The sequence below is a fragment of the Microcaecilia unicolor genome, chromosome 2, assembly GCF_901765095.1.
Source record: "Microcaecilia unicolor chromosome 2, aMicUni1.1, whole genome shotgun sequence".
NCBI classification, from domain to species: domain Eukaryota; kingdom Metazoa; phylum Chordata; class Amphibia; order Gymnophiona; family Siphonopidae; genus Microcaecilia; species Microcaecilia unicolor.
This window is the reverse complement of record NC_044032.1, coordinates 173,688,286-173,708,912: the sequence shown is the minus strand read 5'-3', so window position 1 is coordinate 173,708,912 and position 20,627 is coordinate 173,688,286. Positions and strand designations below refer to the sequence as shown.

Genomic DNA, 20,627 nt, shown 5'->3' with positions numbered 1-20,627 from the left:
CGAGAAATTGAAAAGACATTGCGAGTAACAAGTGGAATACCCATATAAATTGAAACGTTGGTGATATCAACGGTTGATGGGGAGCTCCCCTGAGTATGCTGCACTGAATGGTTCACATATAGGAAGGAAACCTAGAGGGAGCAGTGCTTCCTGTGAAAGCCAAGACTTTGGATCAGTTGTAGAATCTTCATAACCAGGATCTAAAGCTAAGTGAAAAGACTTTAAACATGAGATCATCCTGGGGGTTCCTAAAATTGATATGCGTTAGTTAAGTGTGACATATATTTTTTTGGATGTGCATTTTGAATGAGTGAGCTCCTCTGATGGGATTTGAAATTGTTTTTCACATCCTTTGTATAGTAGGGTGTTGGATTTGTGCACTGGGAGCGACATATTGATAAATTTAAGATAGCCCCCTATCCGTTTTTTGGCCACAGAATCTTTTTCTCCCTATGATTGAGAGTAAAAGGGAGTTTTTTGATGTCTGTGGTTTGTTTCGGAGGAAGGAGGAGCCAATGATGATAGCCACTACAGTGGAGTCCTATATATAGGATCCCTGGGCTCTTGAGGCTATTTTTTACAATTGATCTAAATTTGATAATTGGTTGGCCCCACTGCCTAATCTAACACCTGGGCAGAGTGCATTTATTATTAGATTTTCTAAGAATAAAAGGCCCCAATACCTCAGATCAGTATGCTTCTCAACCTGTAAAAACTATTCAGTTACAGAACCCTTAGAAAGGTGGCATTTCTGACAGCTTTCAAGCTTTGTGTGCTTCAGAAATGGTTAATAGATACTTCTTTTTTTCAGATAGCAACAAATTTAACTGTATTTAGTTGGGTAGTTAACTGTAAACAAACGTACTATTCACTTTTACAGCTGGTACTAATCAAGGTAGCAGAGCTCCATTTTGGTTGGAGGGGCCAAATAAACCATCTCTGACCATGGCCCCACGCTCACTGGTTATTAATGCAGTGTGAGGCAAAATACTGGTTGGGTTATGACCCTAGTGGGCAACCCCATTCCACTGCTCACAGGTATCACAAATATGCATTACTCTTTAAAGTTAATATCACTTCAAAATATTTCACTTATTGTCTGAAATCAGCATTCTGTAATAACTGAAAAATGCTTTGATAAATCTCAAAGAAGAATGTCGCATTCACAGGACATGCAGCTATTAGATTCTCGAGCAAAGATAGAAAGTGTGACCAAGTTATCCTTTTCTTTATGTTACAACTGGCTCCCCATTAGGTATAGAATAGACTTTCAGTTGCTGGTTTTGACATATAAGGCGTATTAGGAACATATCCCCTCATATCAAGCTTCAATAGCTAGACCTTATGTACCAAGTAGAAATTTACACTCTTTGAATGACCACTGAATGGCAATTCCATTTGTTACTACAGTGTGACAGGAAATCACATGAGTGCGCGCATTTTTCTGGTTAGTCCACAATTTATGGAACAGACTCCCAGGTTCAATTAGAGTGGAAGCGTCCCTAAAATGGTCTTAAAACATTATTAATTAAAAACATATTTTTTAATGCAGCTCTATGAACAAGATGTTAAGAAGTAATGGATTCAATTTGTCGATGTTAACCTGTAAAAAAGGAGGAGAGAAAAAGGAAGAATGAAGATGAGGGCAATGTAGGTGGGTTTTTTTTAAATAAACTGCTGTGACCTGATAAAGCTTAGGGGTATATCAAATTTTAATAAACATTATATAAACTACTGTCTGGGCAAAGTGAATGCGTACTCAAGAGGATTCTGCATTAGTTATTTTAATTATCCAAGGGTAACTCTGCCATAAGGATCAAATTTTCCCTCTATATTTGGAAAAGGAAAAATTATGTCTTACCTGATAATTCTTTTTCCTTTAATCACAGCAGATGAATTCAGAAACGTGTGGGTTGTGCCCATCTACCAGCAGGTGAAGATAGAGCACAACAGAACTAAACTCTGTCTTATAGGAAGATATGCTCTTTATTTAGTCAATGTGACTCATAACAAAGCAAAAGTAAATTAGTACAGCAATGCTCCTCCTTCCTCACAGTCTGAAAATTGAATATGGATCAGCAACAGCAATCTACCCAACAACCTAAATAGGGAAATAACAAAAGTAGTACAATATTCCCCAGACAAAGAGAAAGAAAGAGAGAGGGTGGGATCCTGGATTCATCTAATGTGACTAAAAGAAAAAACATTATCAAGCAAGACATATCTTTTTCTTCCTTATCATCAGCTGCAGTTGAATCCAGGAACTTGTGGGATGTAGCAAAACAGTCGCGGGAGGCAGAAATACCTGCGGAAATAACAGACGCAGGACCATGCTGAAACATCCAAGAAGACATGCTTGGAAAAGGTATGCAAAATAAAAAAAGTAAAAAAAATATGAATGAGACACACAACTTGGCAAATGATTGGCGCTATAATATAAGCTGTGCCCTGGAATAGCTGAGAGCTATCAGAGGTCGTATAGTTTTTTCTTACTTATGTCAGATACCATCGCGCCTTAATTCAGAGTGGGAATGGAGTTGGCGCAGGTGGAGTGGGAGTGCATTCCAAAGAGAAGAGTGCTGTGTCTCACATGCCAAAATCTCTCCTGCGTGGGAACCCAAAGGCACCGCCATCTCCGATGCTGAATCTGATGCGTCCTGAGCCGCAAACAAGTCTCACATTGCCCTGAAGCTGCTCTGTGCTTTCCGTAGTGAGAGCAGTGATTTATCGCCTCCGTATCCATTTAAAAAAAACCCAAAGCAAAGCTAAAGCTGTGAAGTAAACCAGATAGAGAACGAAAATTTAAAGTGGTACTCACAGACTGTCAGTTTCCCTGCTCAGGCACTAAACAAGCAGCCCCCTTCAATAAAAGCCATAATAGCAGCAATACTGCTGTTTTCCCTGAGAGAAGGAGCTCTTTGCCCTCTTACAGGCTCTTTTTTCTTTTTTTTAATTCTGTGAGAAAGGAGGAGAGAGGCAGAGAAGCAGCAGGAGGAGATCCGGCACCACCAGGTATACCCCAAATAGGCACCGGAGTCATCTAATCACCCCCTAATTCAACTGAACTAGGAATACTCTGAACAGGAGCAAAGGCAGAAGATGAAGCTAGGAGCTTGTGAAAGACCATGCGCTTGTGAGGAGCTTGAGAGAGCTGCCTGCTGCAGATAGAGAACTTACTGACTAAATAAAGAGCATCCCATCCTATAAGACAGAGTTCAGTTCTGTTGTCCTCCATCTCCACCTGCTGGTAGGTGGTCACAACCCACAAGTCTCTGGATTCATCTGCTAATGATGATAGGGAAATGTATGTCATCTGGGTTGACAGACTCCCAAAGTGACTAGAAGAAAAGATTTCCCTCGACTTCTGCTTCACAAGAGCTTTACTTTTTCTTTTAAATCAAAACATAGGGTAACAATATACTTACAAACCCTTATAACGCTATCAAAAGTAAAGGCTAAACAGTAATTTAAATGAATAAACACAAAACTTTATTCAAACTTTCTTATCAAGACTACAAAAATGCTTCTACTGAGCTGACTACAAAACAGAATTGCATGAATATAATTAGAGTAAGATAAACTCACAAACAACAATATTAAATTCTGAAAAATCACAAAATAATTAAATTACAATCCAGGCTCAACCCAGGAACCATCCAGAAACATTCCAAAAACAAGAGCTGGAAGGTAAAGGCTATTTATTTATTTAACACACTAGTAAAACATGCCTGTTTCTGAAGCAAATGAAACGGGCGCTAGCAAGGTTTTCCTCCCGAACCTCCCCCCCCCCTCGACGTTGTGAAGCCACTGACCGCCATTGCTCCACACCTCGTCAACGCACGCCACCTTCATCTCCTGAGTCGTGAAGCCACTGACGCCATTGCTCCGCCCTCGCTCTGTGACGCCATTGCTCTGCCCTCGACGTCATCACGTTTGACGCGAGGGCGGGGCCCAGAGACAGTGATTTCGGTGGCTTCACCACCACGAACCCTTCGTGCCCGAAGGAAGTGACACTGACGTCAGTGTCCTCAGAACGGTGAGGGTGAGTTTTATTAAATAGGATTTGTACCCCACATTTTCTTACCAATTTGCAGGCTCAATGTGGCTAACATCAAACCGTAAAGGCAGTCGCCAATCCAGTAACTATACAGATAACATAGTGTAGAGGACAGGGAGATCAAAAAGGGGAGTATAAGGGCAAAAGGTAAAAGTGGTCAATATGGTCCATTAATTTGCTGTGTTGCCGAATATAGGGACTTATGCTGGATCCTTGGGGTAGGCCTTTCCGAATAAGCTGGTCTTGAGTGATTTCCTTAATTTAAGATGATTGTGGATTGTTTTCACAGCTTTTGGCAGTGCATTCCATAGTTGTGTACTTATAAAGGAGAAGGTGGATGCACAAATGGATTTATATTTGAGACCGTTGCAGTTAGGGTAGTGATGATAGGTAGGCTATGATGGAGGAGGGGTTAGACAAAAAGTAAAATCTTCTCAAAACCTCTTCTTCAATAATTCTTTTCTTACTAATGAAGTTAAATCACTCCACTCCAAACAAAGCCCAGCGCATGCACAACTGAGTAAGTTTAAGTAGACCCTTGGAGCAAGCCCCAAGTTCAAATCTCCACACCACAGATAAAAAAAGTGTCCATTTGTCAAGATGATTAACTCTGCTTCACTCTGCTGGCAGCTTCACACAGCACAAAGCTGAGAACTATCCTCTGCTTGTTTCTTCACTCAACAAAGGACCATGTTTCGCATTGCTGCGTCATCAGGATTAAGATAAACACCTTGTGAATCAGAAGAGAATTTTGAAACTAGCGTGGAAAATCTACATCAGCCCCTAAGGGCAGGTCACCAAAACACAGGAAAGCTTTAGGAGACACAAGGTCAAACTATGGAGAGAGTGGTAGCGTGAAAACAGTCGGATTGAGCTGCAATCCAAGAATTAAAAATACTTCACCAGCTTCATTGACCACATACACAGAATTGAGATCTAAATATTTTTATCAGCTATATGGTGCAACCCATTGGTATGAAATTTTAGAACATGGATGTAGAAATGATAAAGAACTGCAATTTGATAATGTATATATAAGTGTGGCTGGAACAAGGGGAAGAATTCATTAAAAGCAGGGGGCATGATATGGAAATATATTTCAGATGCACACCACCACTTCGGATCTGACATCATTATATGTCATCATCAATGACAAGGAAAGCTTTACCAGGCAATGTGCAATGACCAGGTGCACTTCATGAGCCATTTTTTTATCTTCCTGTTAACAGCTTAACTGAGAACTTGAAACATTAATGAACCTCAGTAAAATAGTGTGATGGCTGACATTTTTGAAAATTTTGTCCCCAGGAAAATTCATCTTGACAAGAATGATCAAAGGAACAGTACTTCATCATGCAACTGCTGTATTATTTAGAATGGAAAACTAAATTATAAGCAAAAACCTCTAATTCTCTAGCTAGGTTATACTAACACTATAGGTTTTGCTAAACTCAGCAGTAACTACCACCAGCTAAAACGTTGTGTGTCCTGCTGTATCACAACTACAGTGGGTTTAGTACAGATGCTCAAAAATAAAATAAAAAAAAGAACTGCCTGTCACGTATCTTGCATTATTTAGTGAACGTTTTCCAACTGAAATGCACATCATCTAGCTGATCCCACAACAATTATCTTAATAGTGAGCAAACTGGTAATGCAAAATTCAGGAAGGCAGAAATATTGCATGTCAGTAGTATTCAACATAACTTACAAGCTTCACACAATACAACCATTAGATTGTTGTGTTCTGTACATAAGTATGACAGAGTAACCCCCTTTATTAACTGAATTACATTAGCTTCCATTGGAAGCAAGGTTTAATTTTAAAACCTCCACAATGGGTTTTAATATTCTGAATTGTGTTTCTCCTTCTTATAAGTCACACTTGTACTATCATCATTCTCTTCTAGTAGGCACAGTTGCTTAAGGTGATATCGATATCTATATTTTTCTCAGTTAAAGGGATCCATTTCAAGGAGCTGTATGAATTAGGATTAACATATCAAATGGCCAAATCTTGGAATTCATTACCATCTTATCTTCATCAGGTACGAAGTTACTCTTTATTCAGAAAACATTTAAAACTTTTCTTATTTAGAAAGTTTTTGACTGGATATTAATAGTTTAAAATATTTGATATACCACCTTTCCAAACACCAAAGTGGTTTACAAAAATAATTTTAAAATAAAACTTCAGAAAAGAACGCCATTAAAAAACAGGAAAGATGCATTCAAGGACATTTTATTTTATTGTATTATTAGGTGTACTTTTTGGATTTGGATTTCAGTGCATTTTACCAGAAATGTCTGGCTTTTTAAGAATTCTACTCACATAGAACTGCTCAGGCTTTTGGAGAATATAAAAAGATATATTAGTATTAGTGAGCAGAAAAAAGCATGCTAAACAGGTGACAGTTTCCTCTTGATTCCTTCGGCCTCCATTGGGTCGCTAAGCCAGCTACTGTTTACAGCTACTTAGGGCTACCCTTGCATCCATTTTATATCTCTAAACTAGCCATCCCAGTGGCTTTCTTTTAAGACCACAGACTGCATCTCCTTCTGGAATCTGGTACACAAATATACCCCAACTACTACATGTTGCCAATGTGTTTGCTGTGAATACTGCCTCTATAGGACCCCAGTCCCAGGTGACATGGAGAGTATAATCCAGGCTTACAAATCTAATCAAAGTTTATGCACGGCAGCAAGCAACACTTTCACTGAGTTACCAGACCAGCCCTTGATAAATACTTCAAAACTACAAAGATAAAGACTACACAGCTCCAGAGAAATTAAACTCTGGTCTCAAACAATCATCCTTACATTACATTTAAGTGGAAGTCTACAGGGTTACTGCACTTTGCAATTTCTAAGCTGAAGAGCATGCACTGGGTGCCACAACAGCATGAATGGGAAGGAAGATCTTTGACATCTATATAGGACATGAAACAGATCTTTGGGAGGTATAGAGAAAACTGGAGAGGCACTGAACTCAGTAGAAGGTTCCAATAATTTGCACTGATCAAAGCTTCCAAAGCTGCTGGAGATGGTGCTCTGGAAGGTCATTTTTACTGTGCGTCATGTGAGCTGCAGAAGCTCCAGGTTTCCCCGTTGGGGCTAATTCTAACACAATCAATTCCTGCAAACTAGACATTCAAATGAAATTTAAAAAAATAGCTAGCACAATAACCTTATCATTAATATTTGCATGAAGGTTGTTGGTGTCTCCCCCCCCCCCACCCCAATGACATATTTGCTTTAATCAACACACTTTACAACTTGTAGCAGAGAGTAAAAATTGCTAACTTTAAACCACCCAAAAAGCCAGATTTGTTTTTATGTGTCTGACGAGCTATTCGTTACTGCAATTTATTCTTATATGAAAATATGCCACCTTGAGATCTATCTGCAAACAGATGAAAGAGAGACTGGGTTATGTTTAGAAGTAGTTTAGAGGTAGATTAGTGCAATAGCACTAGCAAATGGCATAAAAGGTGCTGTATTTACCAACGAACGTGAAAGAAAAGAGGCACCAATTCAGCATACTGCATATTAGGTTTACAAAGCATCTTTTGCAAAACAAACAAACTGGTAGTCTTCAATGTGGCTTTACAGGAACAGAACACTGGAGCTTGCAGATCATGCAAATTTCATAAATATGTCCACAGAGGATCTGGTCTACTGTAGAGAATGTTCACTTACCTCAGACTTCTCCAGTTTATTCTGAGCATCAACCTGAGTGACTATTTCGTTCATGTTGGTCTCCAAAACCATCCCGCCCATTACCATTTCAGCCAGAATATTGTGAACCTAAGAAAGGAGGAGGCCCAAAGTGGAAAATTTAGTAAAGGTATTACAAAAGAAACACACACTCAAGTCATACAATGTTAAAAACGGGCTAGATAACACCACCCGACTCCAAAGATGGAGTCGGGTGGTATCTAGCTTGTTTTTCAAGACCCCCTGAAGAAGCCTTTTATTTACGGCGAAACTTGGATCCTAGTTGGGACAGTTTTATTTCATCGGACACCCTCTCTTCTCGCATATGCTCTAATACATCTAATGCAAGCTAAGTGCTTTGATTGCATGGACATTGCTTATAGTGTGATGTTTGAGATAAGGGTGCCTGTATGTGGTTTCTTTATCACTTTGAGGCACTGATTTATTTATGAACACTTGCTATCACTATTTATTATATTATTTTTACTGTATAAGTTCTTTGATAGTATGTCAAAGTGTATTCTCTAACAGAATCTGGGTGCCCAGATGCAGTAACAGAATAGGCTCTCACCATCCAGCACTGGGGCTCCTAAAAAGAGACACCTACTTAAAGAACTGATCCAGTGGGCCAGATTCTCTATATGTCACCTAGAAAATCCATGCGGAAAACATTTCCACTGAAGCATATTCTATAAGCAGTGCCTAGATTTAGGCGTGGTATATAGAATATGCTTAGTTGATATCCTAGCGCCTAAAACGGCATGCCTCCATTTACAACCACAAAGCACCCATTTTCCCGCCTATAACCATGCCCCTTTTTGTCTGCACACATTAAAATTTAGGCACAGTGTGTTACAGAATATGCTTAGGATGTTGTGTGTGTAAATTCTAATTATTGCCAATTAATGCTCATTATTGCTTAAGTGCTGTTAACAATGCTGATTGGCTTGTTAAGCCAATTAAGTTACGAACGTTGTTACAGAAAACGCTTGGGATTTTGGTGCGGATCCCTCGGTGCACTATATAGAATCTGGGGGAATGTGTGTAACTAACTTTAATGTTAAATGCTATTTGGGTAGTCAAAAGTACCATAGTGCCTTGCAGGACTCAGGCTGTTCCTAATTTTCCTGGATTCATTGTTTACTGCCTGGAACTAAGGACTTAGGGGGATTATCACATAACCAATTCTAGGATGTTGCATGCACAAATTTGCACACGCAATGTACAGAATAAGGTTGGCTGCATACATTATTTTAATAATGAGCCAAGTGGTGTTAACGAGTGATAGGCTATAATTAGCTTTATTCAGCAATAAATGGCACCAATTAGCAGTTACGTATGCAACTTCAAATGGGTGTGGATTGGGAGGGGCACAGATCAGGAGAACAACAAAAAGTTATGTGTGCAGGTTATAGAATACTAGCATTTATACACCTAACTGCCTACATTTAGGTGCGAACAATTACTCCAGCCACAGAGCTAGTGCCTCAAGTTAGGTGCGTAAATACGAACTTACACTAGGCAACTGCTGTTATAGAATTTGCACTTAGTGCACACCATCCTGGTGCCTAACTTCAGGTGATTTATAGAGAATTACCCCCAATGAGTGAAACTTAGGAACTAAAAAGAAAACAATGAATATTTCAATGTTTATGATAGAGTGGAGGAGTAGCCTAATGGTTAGTGAGGTGAGCTGAGATCCTGGGGAACTGGTATCAATTCCCACTGCAGCTCCTTATGACCCTGGGCAAGTCACTTAACCCTCCAGTGCCCCAGATATAAAACACACCTTAGACTGTGAGCACACCAGGGACAGAGAAAAGCACTGCTATCTCATTTAGCAGGGATCTGTCATGAAAAGTCTCATGAGGGAAAAGGGGCTATGATAACATTGTTCAATGAATTATGGTATAATCCACACTTTTATTTTTATGCAGATAACATTATTTGTACTTGTCTCATTTTTCAACAGCACAATCCTGGTAAAGCCTGTAAAGCAGCACCAAGGCATATAGCCAAGCCTAAGGGACCATTCCTGGAATTCCAAATGGACGTCATATACGTGCCAAAGGAACAGTGATTAGAGCACTACCTAGTAGTGTGCATGCTTCCTAGGTGGGTAGAGGCATATCCACGTAAATCCACAAACGCAGAGACTGTGGCAAAAAAAGCTGTTAATACATTTCATACCTGTTTGGGGAGTGAATTAAGTGTGCTCTTCTGACCAAGGCAGCCACTTTACAGGAAAAGGGCTGAAACTGGCGTGTAAGAGAATAGGGATACAACAAATATTTAATGCCCCATACCACCCTCAGTTCTGGCCAGGTGGAAAAGATGAATGGGTTACTGAAACTGAAATTGACGAAGATTAAAGCTGAAACTAAATTAACTTAGGTTTAGGCTGGAGCCTGCAAAATACTGCATGTAAAAAAATTAATTACGTTGAAAGACCATTAGAACTTTTAAGACATGTTTGGCTGAACATTGCTACAGTTTAACAGAGTTGGAAGAATCTCTGGTACCTCACTGTTTGACATTTCAACATGAGTTTATATATTTATGATGCTGTGTTCTTGACATGATACCAAAGATTAAGCAGGGTGGGGATAGGGGAAAAGTTTTACTACAATGTGAGCACAAATGGATTTTTAAAAATTATTATTATTTACAATCTTTATTACTGAAACATGGCTCCCTGAACTCTCCTTTGAATCTATGTTTTTGTCCATCCGGTTATAGACTCATTCATTGTTAATAGACTGGAGGAAGTTTAGTGCTGTTATATAAGAATTTTTATAATTTTAAACTTATAGAAAAATCAGTAGAAGAGATGCTAGAATAAATGGTTTGCCAATTTTTAGACAATGGTAGTAAGAACACTATTGGATTTCTGTTATTTTATAGACCACCTGTTTTGCTGGAATTTAGGGCTTTTTTTTTTTTTTTTTACAAAGCCGTGCTACCGATTCTCGATGTGGCAAATGAGAGGAAGCCCATTCAATTCCTATGAACTTACTCTCATTTGCCACATAGGAATCGCTAGTGCGGCTTTGTAAAAGAAACCCCCAGTTTATAAGACAATTACTGAAGTTATTATTAGTCATTACTCTGTACTATTGATAAACTGGTTCTACTAGGAGATATAAATCTTTATCTGGAACATGAAACAGACCAGATGGTTTGTTACTTTAAAGATTATTATAATGCCTTTGTATCGCTCCATGGTGCAACCACACCACAAATATTGTGCGCAACTCTGGTCCCCACCTCTCAAAAAGATATAGCAGAATTATAAAAGATAAAAGAAGGGCAATAAAAATGCTAAAGGGAATGGGATGACTTCCTATGAGCCTTCCATTGTCTAAAAATCCTGTTGTCACTAAGCTTGCAGCTCTGTCCTATAAATATAGCACACAATAGAGGTAATATGCTGGATTTTATAGCTTACTATAAAGATAATGGTCTAGAATCATTGGTAAGAAATATATTTTGGGAACCTGTTATATGGACTGATCATTATCTCTCTACTTTCTATCTAAGAATTCCTGAAAATCTGGTAATTAAGAATGGCTAAAAAAATAAAAAAAGAAATTATGTCTCATAGTTTTCCAGTTAAAGATTTTTTTTTAGGTTGGGGTCTTAATACAGTTAGAATCTACTCCTTCAAATGCTCAAGTGATGATTAAAGTATGGAATACTGCTATTTCTGGAGTACTAGATAGGTTAGCACCTTTACATAGAAAATTAAAGAATAAAAAAATCTGATAATCCCTGGTACACTGAAATTTTGAAGTATTTGAAAACAAAATGCAGAGTGATAGAATGACAATGGAGAAAAGAAAAACTAGAGTATAGTCTGTATCAGTCTTGGAGGAATAGTATTCGGGGTTACAAAAGGCAATGAAGGAAGCAAAAGTTCAATTCTATAATAAAAAGATACATGATTCTGAAAATGCTTCCAAAACACTGTTCAAACTTTATATTGAAATAACTTGTACTGATAGATCCAGGAATATTTCTGAAATATTTCAGCCTTCTGCAGATCAACTTGCTCATTTTTTTCAATCTAAGGTTAATATTAGACAGTTATTTGTATTAAATAATGTTGATGCTGATTTAGCCCTGTTTGAACGACAGGTTAACCAGATAGTTGGTATACCAGCAGACAGATTATGGAATGAATTTTCCTGTTTCTTCTACTATGATGATAGGAAAAATTCTGGGAAAGGTGGCCAAGAAAGGAAATCCTTTGGATATTTGTCCATCTTTTTATTTAAAGGCAATTTCTTCTCAAACCTTACTATGACTTACTGCATTTATAAACAATGTGTTGATGGAGGGTGTTTAATTTAATTGCTTCGATTGCACTTACTCCCATTTCTAAAAATTTCTAAAAATATAGAAGGACATCTCACTGAAGCTGAAAATTTTAGACCAGTGGAGAGTATTCCTTGGATAGCGAAACTCTGAGTTTATGGTGAACTATCAATTCTCTTTTTTTGAAGAAGAATCTATGTATTTACATTCCTCACAGCACTCAATGCACAGCACAGAGACCATGCTTATAACAGGAAAAAAAAAAAAAGATACATAGCCTTGGGTAAGGAAGCTGTCCTATTGCAATTTGATATTTCCGCAGCATTTGATGCCGTGGATCATGATTTGTTGCTTCTTAGATTGAGTAAAATGGGTATTGGGGAATCTGTCCTTAAATGTTTTCATCCTTCCTGGGAAATAGACAATATAGCATTTTCAACAATGGTGTAGCATCAAAGGCTTAGAAGCTGAACTGCCGTGTCCCTCAGAGCCCCCTCCCCCATTGTCGTTTACATGAGCCATTTATTTAGGAGGTTATTTAGGGGGCCTTTTACTAAAGCTTAGCTCGTTATCTGCAGAAGAGCCCATGGGAATAAAATGGGTCCTGCTACAGACAGCTCGAGCTAAGCTTTAGTAAAAGACCCCCTTATAGTTTTTAAACATTTTTTCATTATCGTATGCGGATGACATTTTTGTGCCCTGTTCGAGATTCTTTTAATTACTAAGGCATTATATAAAAATAGTATAAGTCACGGCTTCAGCTAACTTTCTTAAACTGAATAAGCAGAAAACAAAGTTACAATGGTTTGGCAACCAGCAGGTGCTCTCTTTTGAAATAAAGAATCTTTCCTCAGGTACTTCTTTAAAATTGGATAATAAATCAAAAGTACTTCGTATAATTTTAGATTCTAGGCTATCTTATGAATACCAGATTAATGCTTCAGTAAGGAAATTCTTTTTTCATCTAAGGAAATTGAGAGCTATTAGGGCATCCTCAAGCCCTGGTGGATTTCGAACAATAGCACAGACAATTTTGCTTCCATTATTAGATTACTGTAATTCTTTATATTGCGACATAAATAAACAACAAATGTGGCGACTCCAACTTCTGCAGAATAAGGCTGCTAGATTGATCTTTGGATCAGGCAGGTTTTGTCTCTTCTGTAAAAATCATGCAATTGAAGTTTGTTTGGGAACATTCTTTTGCCTTCCAAGGAACAAAAATATGGAATATTTAATTTATTTATTAGGATTTATTTACCGCCTTTTTGAAAGAATTCACTCAAGGCTGTGTACAGTAAGAATAGATCAAACATAAGCAATAGGCAATTACAGCAATAAAAATATTCAAAAACAACACAAAGTATGGCATGGTATTCTACTTACAATGTCAACACAATATGTAATACAGCATTATAATTGATAGTGAAGGGTAAAGCAAAGAAGTAACATATAAGTAGACTAGTAAAAAAGGCCCGTTTCCGAAACCAATGAAACGGGCGCTAGCATGTGGTTTTTTTTGTGTGTGTGTGTGTATGTGTCACAGAGTTATTTTGTGTGTGTGTGTGTGAGGGTGCGGTGTGTGTGCAGGTTGTTGATGTGTGTCTTTTTTTGTTTTGTTTTTTGCTTGGGGGTTGGGGGATGTGCTGTGCTGTGCTGACAAAGTGGGTTGGATTGGTGTGTGGCTTTGAGGGTGTGTTTCTGTTGTATTGTGTGTGTGTGGTTTTGTCTGTCAAGGAGGTTTGTGGAGGGGGGTCTTTCTGTTGGTGAAATGTAAATGTGGTTGTAGGGGGGTCAGCCTTTGTTGAGTTTTTTTTTTCCCATGTTTTTTTTTTGTGTTGTGCTGAGGCAGCAGTGTTGTTTTAGATGGGTGGAAGGTAGAGGAGCACGTTCTTTGTCAGTATTTTTTTGCTCTTTCAGGGCTGCTGTAGGGGAATGTTGGAAGAGAAATGTGCTGTTGGAAGCAGCGCCATCTTTTTCCATTGGGCTGGGGTTCTGGGCATCCTGGAGGTGGGTGACGGCTTGCCTGAGGACAGGGATGGTTGTTTTAAGTTGGCGGAAGGGAGAAGAGCACGGTCTCGGGCCGTCGGGGGGTGATCCGGTATGTTTGGTCCATTTCAGGCCGGCTGCAGGGGAATGCTGGAAAATGTATGCGCTGCAGGAATCAGCGGCGTCTTTTTCTGGGTGCTCGGGGAATCCCCGAGGTGGGAGACAGCTTGCCTGAGGCTGGGGATGGTTGGGCACATCCTTGGCCGCTTCGGCAAAAGGGGAAGAGGAAGGGGGTGGGGAGTTACCTGCAGCCGCCTGAGAAACCATGTATTCTTTGTTTGTTTTGTATTATTAGTTTGCATTTCTGTTGAAGAAAGAGTGGATGCCTTTCGAATGATGGCGGTGGTGCGTCGGTGTGCGGTTGTTTCGTTAGTTTGGCAGCCAGTCTCCAGCGATTCTTAGGCAGGGAAGGAGTACTCCTCCCCCTTCCTTGGTCGCTGTTTGCTGCTGGCTGGGTCGCGGGTAATCCTTCTAGCTGGGCCGCAGCTTGTCCTGTTCGCCCACGTCCCAGATGGTGACGGGTACGTTGTTTTCCGGCTCCTCTGACTCCATGTCAAGCGATCCCAAATATAGTCTGTGCTATAGGCCCTCTGGCACTCTTCAGTACTGGCATTAGGCATTTAAAAATTTCCCCCCCCCACCCCGGTCTATTTTTGCATATACCCACAGCAGGAATATTCTTCTCTCGTTCCAGCGGTGTTTCTGTGCTCTCCGTGCTGCACAGATAATGAGCCATTCTGCTGGGGAATGCTCCTCCCTTATTGTCACGTAGTTTCCTCTGATTGGTCCGTCTTACGTTGCTTAGTGTTGCCTGGGAACAGTGTTGTGATGGTCCTTTGTGTTTCAGAATGTTGAGGGTGTTTATTCTGATTGGTCCGTCATGCGAGGGCGGGGCAGAGACATGGTCAGTGTTATGGCTTCACCACCATGAATCCATGAACCCTTCAGTGAGTGACTGAGTGACTTCAGAACGTTGTCTTCAGAACTTTGAGGGTGAGTTTTATTATAGTAGATAAGAAAGTAGGAAGAGTTAGAAGTAAATTGATTTAAAGAAAGTTGCACATGATGTCAGAGAGCTGGTTAAATATTATCTCAATAGTCTACCTACAACAGTTTGCTTAACTACTCCTAATGATTATTTTTGAAAGGTCTTACAAACTTATTTTTCTCTTAATGTTATATTTTTTATAAAAATGACAGGATATTTTTATTAAGATTAGATTATTGATTTTAATGTAATTCTATCTAGTTGGGATATCTCTTTGCTCTGTGATTTGCTTTGAATCGCAAGTTAAAAGTGGAATAGAAATCGCAGAATAGAGTAGGGGGTAAGAGTTAAAAGAACCCTCAAAAAGGTGAGCTTTTAGCCTAGATTTGAATAGGGCCAGAGAAAGAGTAAGATGCACCGCTCAGGAAGTCTATTCCAGCACAGAGCACAGCAAGATAAAATAAATGGAGTCTGGAGTTGGCAATAAGAGTGACTTCTCAGATGAACAGCATTTCTAGGAAGGGATGTAGGGGAGAGGGAAGAGGAGAGATACTGAGGAGCTGCAGAATTAATTTAGGTATGTGTAAGTCATGCAGCAGAATTCTGAACAGATTAAAGGGGAGAGAGATGGTTTAGTGGGAGACCTGTGCGAAGCAAGTTGCACTATTCTAAGGATGAGATGATGAGTATGAATAAGGGTTTCGATAGTGTGCTCAGAAAGGAAGTGATGAATCATGTGATGTTATAGAGAAACGACAGGTTTTAGCAATCTATTGGATATGTGCAGAGAAAGAGAGAGGAATAAAAAATAGCCTCAAGTTTATGAGCTGAAGATACAGGAAGATGACTTATCCACGGAAAAAAAGAATGGGAGAAGAGGAGAGGTGGGTTTAGGAGGAAAAATAAGGAGTTCAGAGTTCATGTGACCTATGCCATCAGTGGGGGAAAAAACAAACAAATTTTTATGGTTTGGCTCGCATGAGGAGTCTATTCCTACATTAGTTCAGACACTGAATCGAATACATTTTAAAATAGATAACATTTCTAAGGTGCTGGGGTTCTTATTTGATTTTTCATTTTGTATGGAGGAATAGACTAATGTTATATTTACAAGATTGTTTTATAAACTAAGTCAATTGCGACTAGTTCAGAGTTGGCCATGTTCAGTTTCAGATGGCAGTGAGACATCCAAGCAGCAATGTCAGACAGCAGACTCAGACTTGGGCCTAGACCTTTTTGGCAGCTTATATATTTGAGAAGTTTAGGTAATGTGTACAAATAAGGAGAAATTAGTTCTTACCTGCTAATTTGCTTTCCTTTAGTCCCGCCGGACTGGCACAGATTATCAGACTCATTCTGGGCCGGGACGCTAAGGAACAGGAGTTTTTTTGGACCAATGAATGAAAAGGAAGTAGCCGTCAACTATAGTATTTGAGAAGGCTTAATTTCCGAGGTCCTTCTTCACCTCAATAATTATTGAGAACATTGCGAGAAAGTAGTGAGATGTTATATTCAAGATATTTTTCAGTGGTGTCTATACTAGTACAAAGCTTGATAAATAGTAGTAGTATAATTGGCATAGTTGTTTATACATCTTTGTCTACCTCTTATTGGGTTGTAAAAGTGCTTGTGATAGCACTTTATTAATGCCCGAAGACAGCTTTCCTCTTTATGCACAAAAGCAATAAGTTTTAGAAACACTTGATAAAGTGTAAAAATAATCACTTTCATTATACCTACTGTGCATAAACAATACATGTTATGCAAAAAGAAATGGACATCAAAGCATACTTTATCATGTTTGTGTAGTCATACTGCTACAGCTGCAACTCAAAACAAGCAAGCGAGTCTGCCAGAGTTCAAGTCTTTGTGTAATAAAAAGTTCAGACTTCACTCTCAGTCACCTTTCAGACCGATTCTTACACAGTACTGTACTCCAGAAGTACTGTTTACTGATGCTGTATGAATAGATGGGGGGGGGGGGGGGGGGGGGGGAGTCATACAAATGAAGCCATGAGCAAATCTTGCATAGAATAGCTATAAGAAAAGACTTCCTTTCAGCCCCTAAATCAGGATAGAAAATTAGGCTTATTCTGAAACACATTTAAGTAGATGTCACGGACAGAGGTAAAAGGTTGTGGAAACATTCAGAATGGATAAGGCTATGGGGTATGTCTGAAAATAAAATTCTAACCCAATATTTATTTATATTTAGTTCACACCTTTTCATCAATAGCTCAATGCAAGTTACATTCTTTTCTGGTACAGTACATATTTGCCTTTACCCAGTTTTTGGACACATCTTTGCCTACATGCCCTGACCAGTAATGCTACAGGTATGACAACACATCTGCCCCCCTTTCAATGTAATTATGCTGGTGCACAATTTACACATTGACAAGTTCATGTGACCTATGCCATCAGTGGGGGAAAAAACAAACAAATTTTTATGGTTTGGCTCGCATGAGGAGTCTATTCCTACATTAGTTCAGACACTGAATCGAATACATTTTAAAATAGATAACATTTCTAAGGTGCTGGGGTTCTTATTTGATTTTTCATTTTGTATGGAGGAATAGACTAATGTTATATTTACAAGATTGTTTTATAAACTAAGTCAATTGCGACTAGTTCGTCTGTATTTCTTCCAACACCACCCTAGAGTGCCTGTTTAATCTGTTATGTCTCAGACTACTGTAATTCCCTTTATTCTGGAATTTCAGTGAAACATATGAGGAAACTCATACTGCAAAATAGACCTGCAAGATTGATATACAACAAATCTAGATATGATCGTGTGACTCCTTTGTTTGTGGATTTACACTGGCTTTTCGTTGATATATGTGTTAAGTTTAATGGGTTGTTTGTTCTTTAAAACTTTGTATGGAGGAGAAGTACCTGAGAGTTTTCCCAGTTTTATTCCAGCTATTATGTGGTTTTACCAGTAGCTGTAACTATGATCACTTTTGCTTGTCTTATCTGTCAATAAAAGACATGAAATCTAAGTCAACACATGAGAAAACTTTTTGTTATTGTGTGAGAAAGGTCTGGAATTCATTACCACTAGATATACGTTTGACTTATACAAATTTTAGGAAAAAACTGAAGACTGATTTAAGTTAAACAAATTAACTTTATGATAGGATTGTAGTTGAAAGGATGTATTTATTGTTATATATTGTGACCCACTCTGAACCTGGTATGTAGGGATATAGCGGGATGCAAATCCTTAACATAGCATTACATTTGAGGAAATGTGAAATTTCTGATTGACCTGGATAGGTTGTCCTATCTTTCCTTTTATAAAATGTCCCAACTAATGGTACTACCTATAGGATTTGCAGATGTCCCATGGAATCCTATCTGGTGGGGGGGCTTCCTACTGTGGAAGCTCACCAACCCCTGCAACAAGAAAACAAAATCTACAGAACAGTGCAAATGCTAGTTTAATTCTCACTATACCTTAATAGCCCATAGCAGTCAATAAGGAAACAGAAATACAAAAGTACTACTACTACACTGTAAACGTGCAAGAGCAGAAACAGGCAGGTCATGACATGAAAAACAGTGACATGCAAGCAATGTAATGCAATGACCCAGAAGAAAGCAAACCCAGAGGCAGAGAAGAAATATCTCAGCCAATAGGAGAAGAACATTAACAGCAAAGGTCTGGCTGAGCTGCAAACCTAAGGAGAGAGATTGCTCCTCCTGAAGGAGCAAAGCCTCAGATTCCAAGTGGCACCAGTTTAAATCTGTGCCATGATTAACAGCAAGATATATTAAGCATAAGTTATTATTCTTATGGGTACAGAAAACAGGGGATCATACGGAACAGAACACAAGACAAAACAGTCCAAAAATAGAGACTAAATACAGCATCAATCCTATTAATGACCGCATGCTATATTGAATGTTTTAACAAACTTGTAAAACTTGAAATGCAAACTGAAATTTACAAAATAACTTGGCATGAGAAATACCCAATAAGATTTTCTTTGCCAGATTTCTTGATCTAGGTGAAATGTACACTAGTATTTAAAATGGAGGGAAAGATGAGGTAGTTTCTTATTCCCTGTTATGGGACATTCTGTCAAATAAATGCAAGGCTCAATCAGTAAAAATAATTGAAATACAGCAAGTAATGTGAACATACAATATTGACTCAAACTGTATTCACTTCATAGTGATCCTTTTCTAGTTAAAACAGTGGTAAAGGAGGAAATAAGCAATGTTTTGCAACTGAGTAAAAATTAACTATACTGTACTCCTGCTGTTGAAAAAAAAGACTAGGGAGAATAAAAAGAAAAATACAATATTACTAACTATTCATTTTTTTTTTAACTTGTTCATTTTAGAAAGCAAAATCATTCATCTGGAGTTCTATCTGCAGATAAGTGACATGAATCCTGCTTCTAAAATGGATAGGAATTAAGTTTTGATATGTAATCAGAGCTTTATTATAGTTTATTAGGCACTAACATTCTGTGGCATTAAAGCAACTTGTAAAGGGTGATTAGCCTCCAGAGTACTGTTTGCTTGGTTATTCAGTAAAACTGAATTTTATTCAGTAAAACTGAACCAAAAGAGTAGGCAAAATGTTACCTTAGCTTGGAACTGATCTATATATTTAAAAGAAAGTGTTAGGATCCACAGAGCACCTTGGGCCTTGAAATTTTCATCAAACTGCTGCTTCTACATCAGGGGTGTCAAATCCTGGAGGACTGCAAACCAGTCTGATTTTCAGGATATCCCTAATGAATATTCATATACAATTGTCTATCTCTAGTTACAATTGATATCCTTCAATTTAGTAACATAACAACTTTGTCAAAATTTCTTTATTCAATATCACAAATGTACATAAAAATCCCTTCCCATAATACCAACAATATTCACGCAATATTATCTATATGCAATGCACATGCCACATCTCATGCATATTCATTTAGATATCCTGAGAGCCTGAATGGTTTGCAGCCCCTCCAGGACTGCAGTTTGATGTCCAAGTTCTACATTCCTATATTTAGCAGGGTGAAGAAACAGGGTGAATTTATCTGTTACGTGGATGAAATGTATATTTCATTCTTTTTTGCTCTCTTTTCAAGAGTCACATATTATTGCAGTTCCCTTACTATTAAGTGAACAAATGGGAAAGAAAGCAATTAGTATCAGTGGAAGGTAGTCTAGAGTTTAAGACAGTCAATCTAAATGGTGCTAAAGTTCAATCTTTAGGAAGATGCTTCAAAAACCAGCCTGGAGAGGAAACACACATAGGAATGTCTCAAAATTAATACTGATGGATGAGTCAGATTTATCTTGCTAATAGCTGCCCATCAGTTTTAAACATTCCTGAAGACAACAATCCAGTTAACGTTTTACAGCTTCAGATTTAAGAGGGAAGACACTGCGAGCAAAGACCCTTGACTCCAGAAGATCCAAGTTTTATAAAGCAAACATCTATTTATCTGACATTAATGAAGTCACTTTGTATGTATT

The 20,627-nt window shown here is 38.5% G+C and overlaps 1 protein-coding gene across 2 annotated transcripts in view; it reads right to left on the bottom strand.

The window, feature by feature from the left end:
• The window catches only part of AP3S1 (adaptor related protein complex 3 subunit sigma 1), a 188,856-nt gene that overhangs the window by 29,442 nt on the left and 138,787 nt on the right, over nt 1-20,627 (bottom strand). For both annotated transcript variants that reach the window (XM_030193508.1, XM_030193507.1), the window contains one exon: nt 7,760-7,867. In XM_030193508.1, the coding sequence (XP_030049368.1) occupies nt 7,760-7,867 (108 nt within the window). The remainder of the gene's footprint in view (nt 1-7,759; nt 7,868-20,627) is intronic.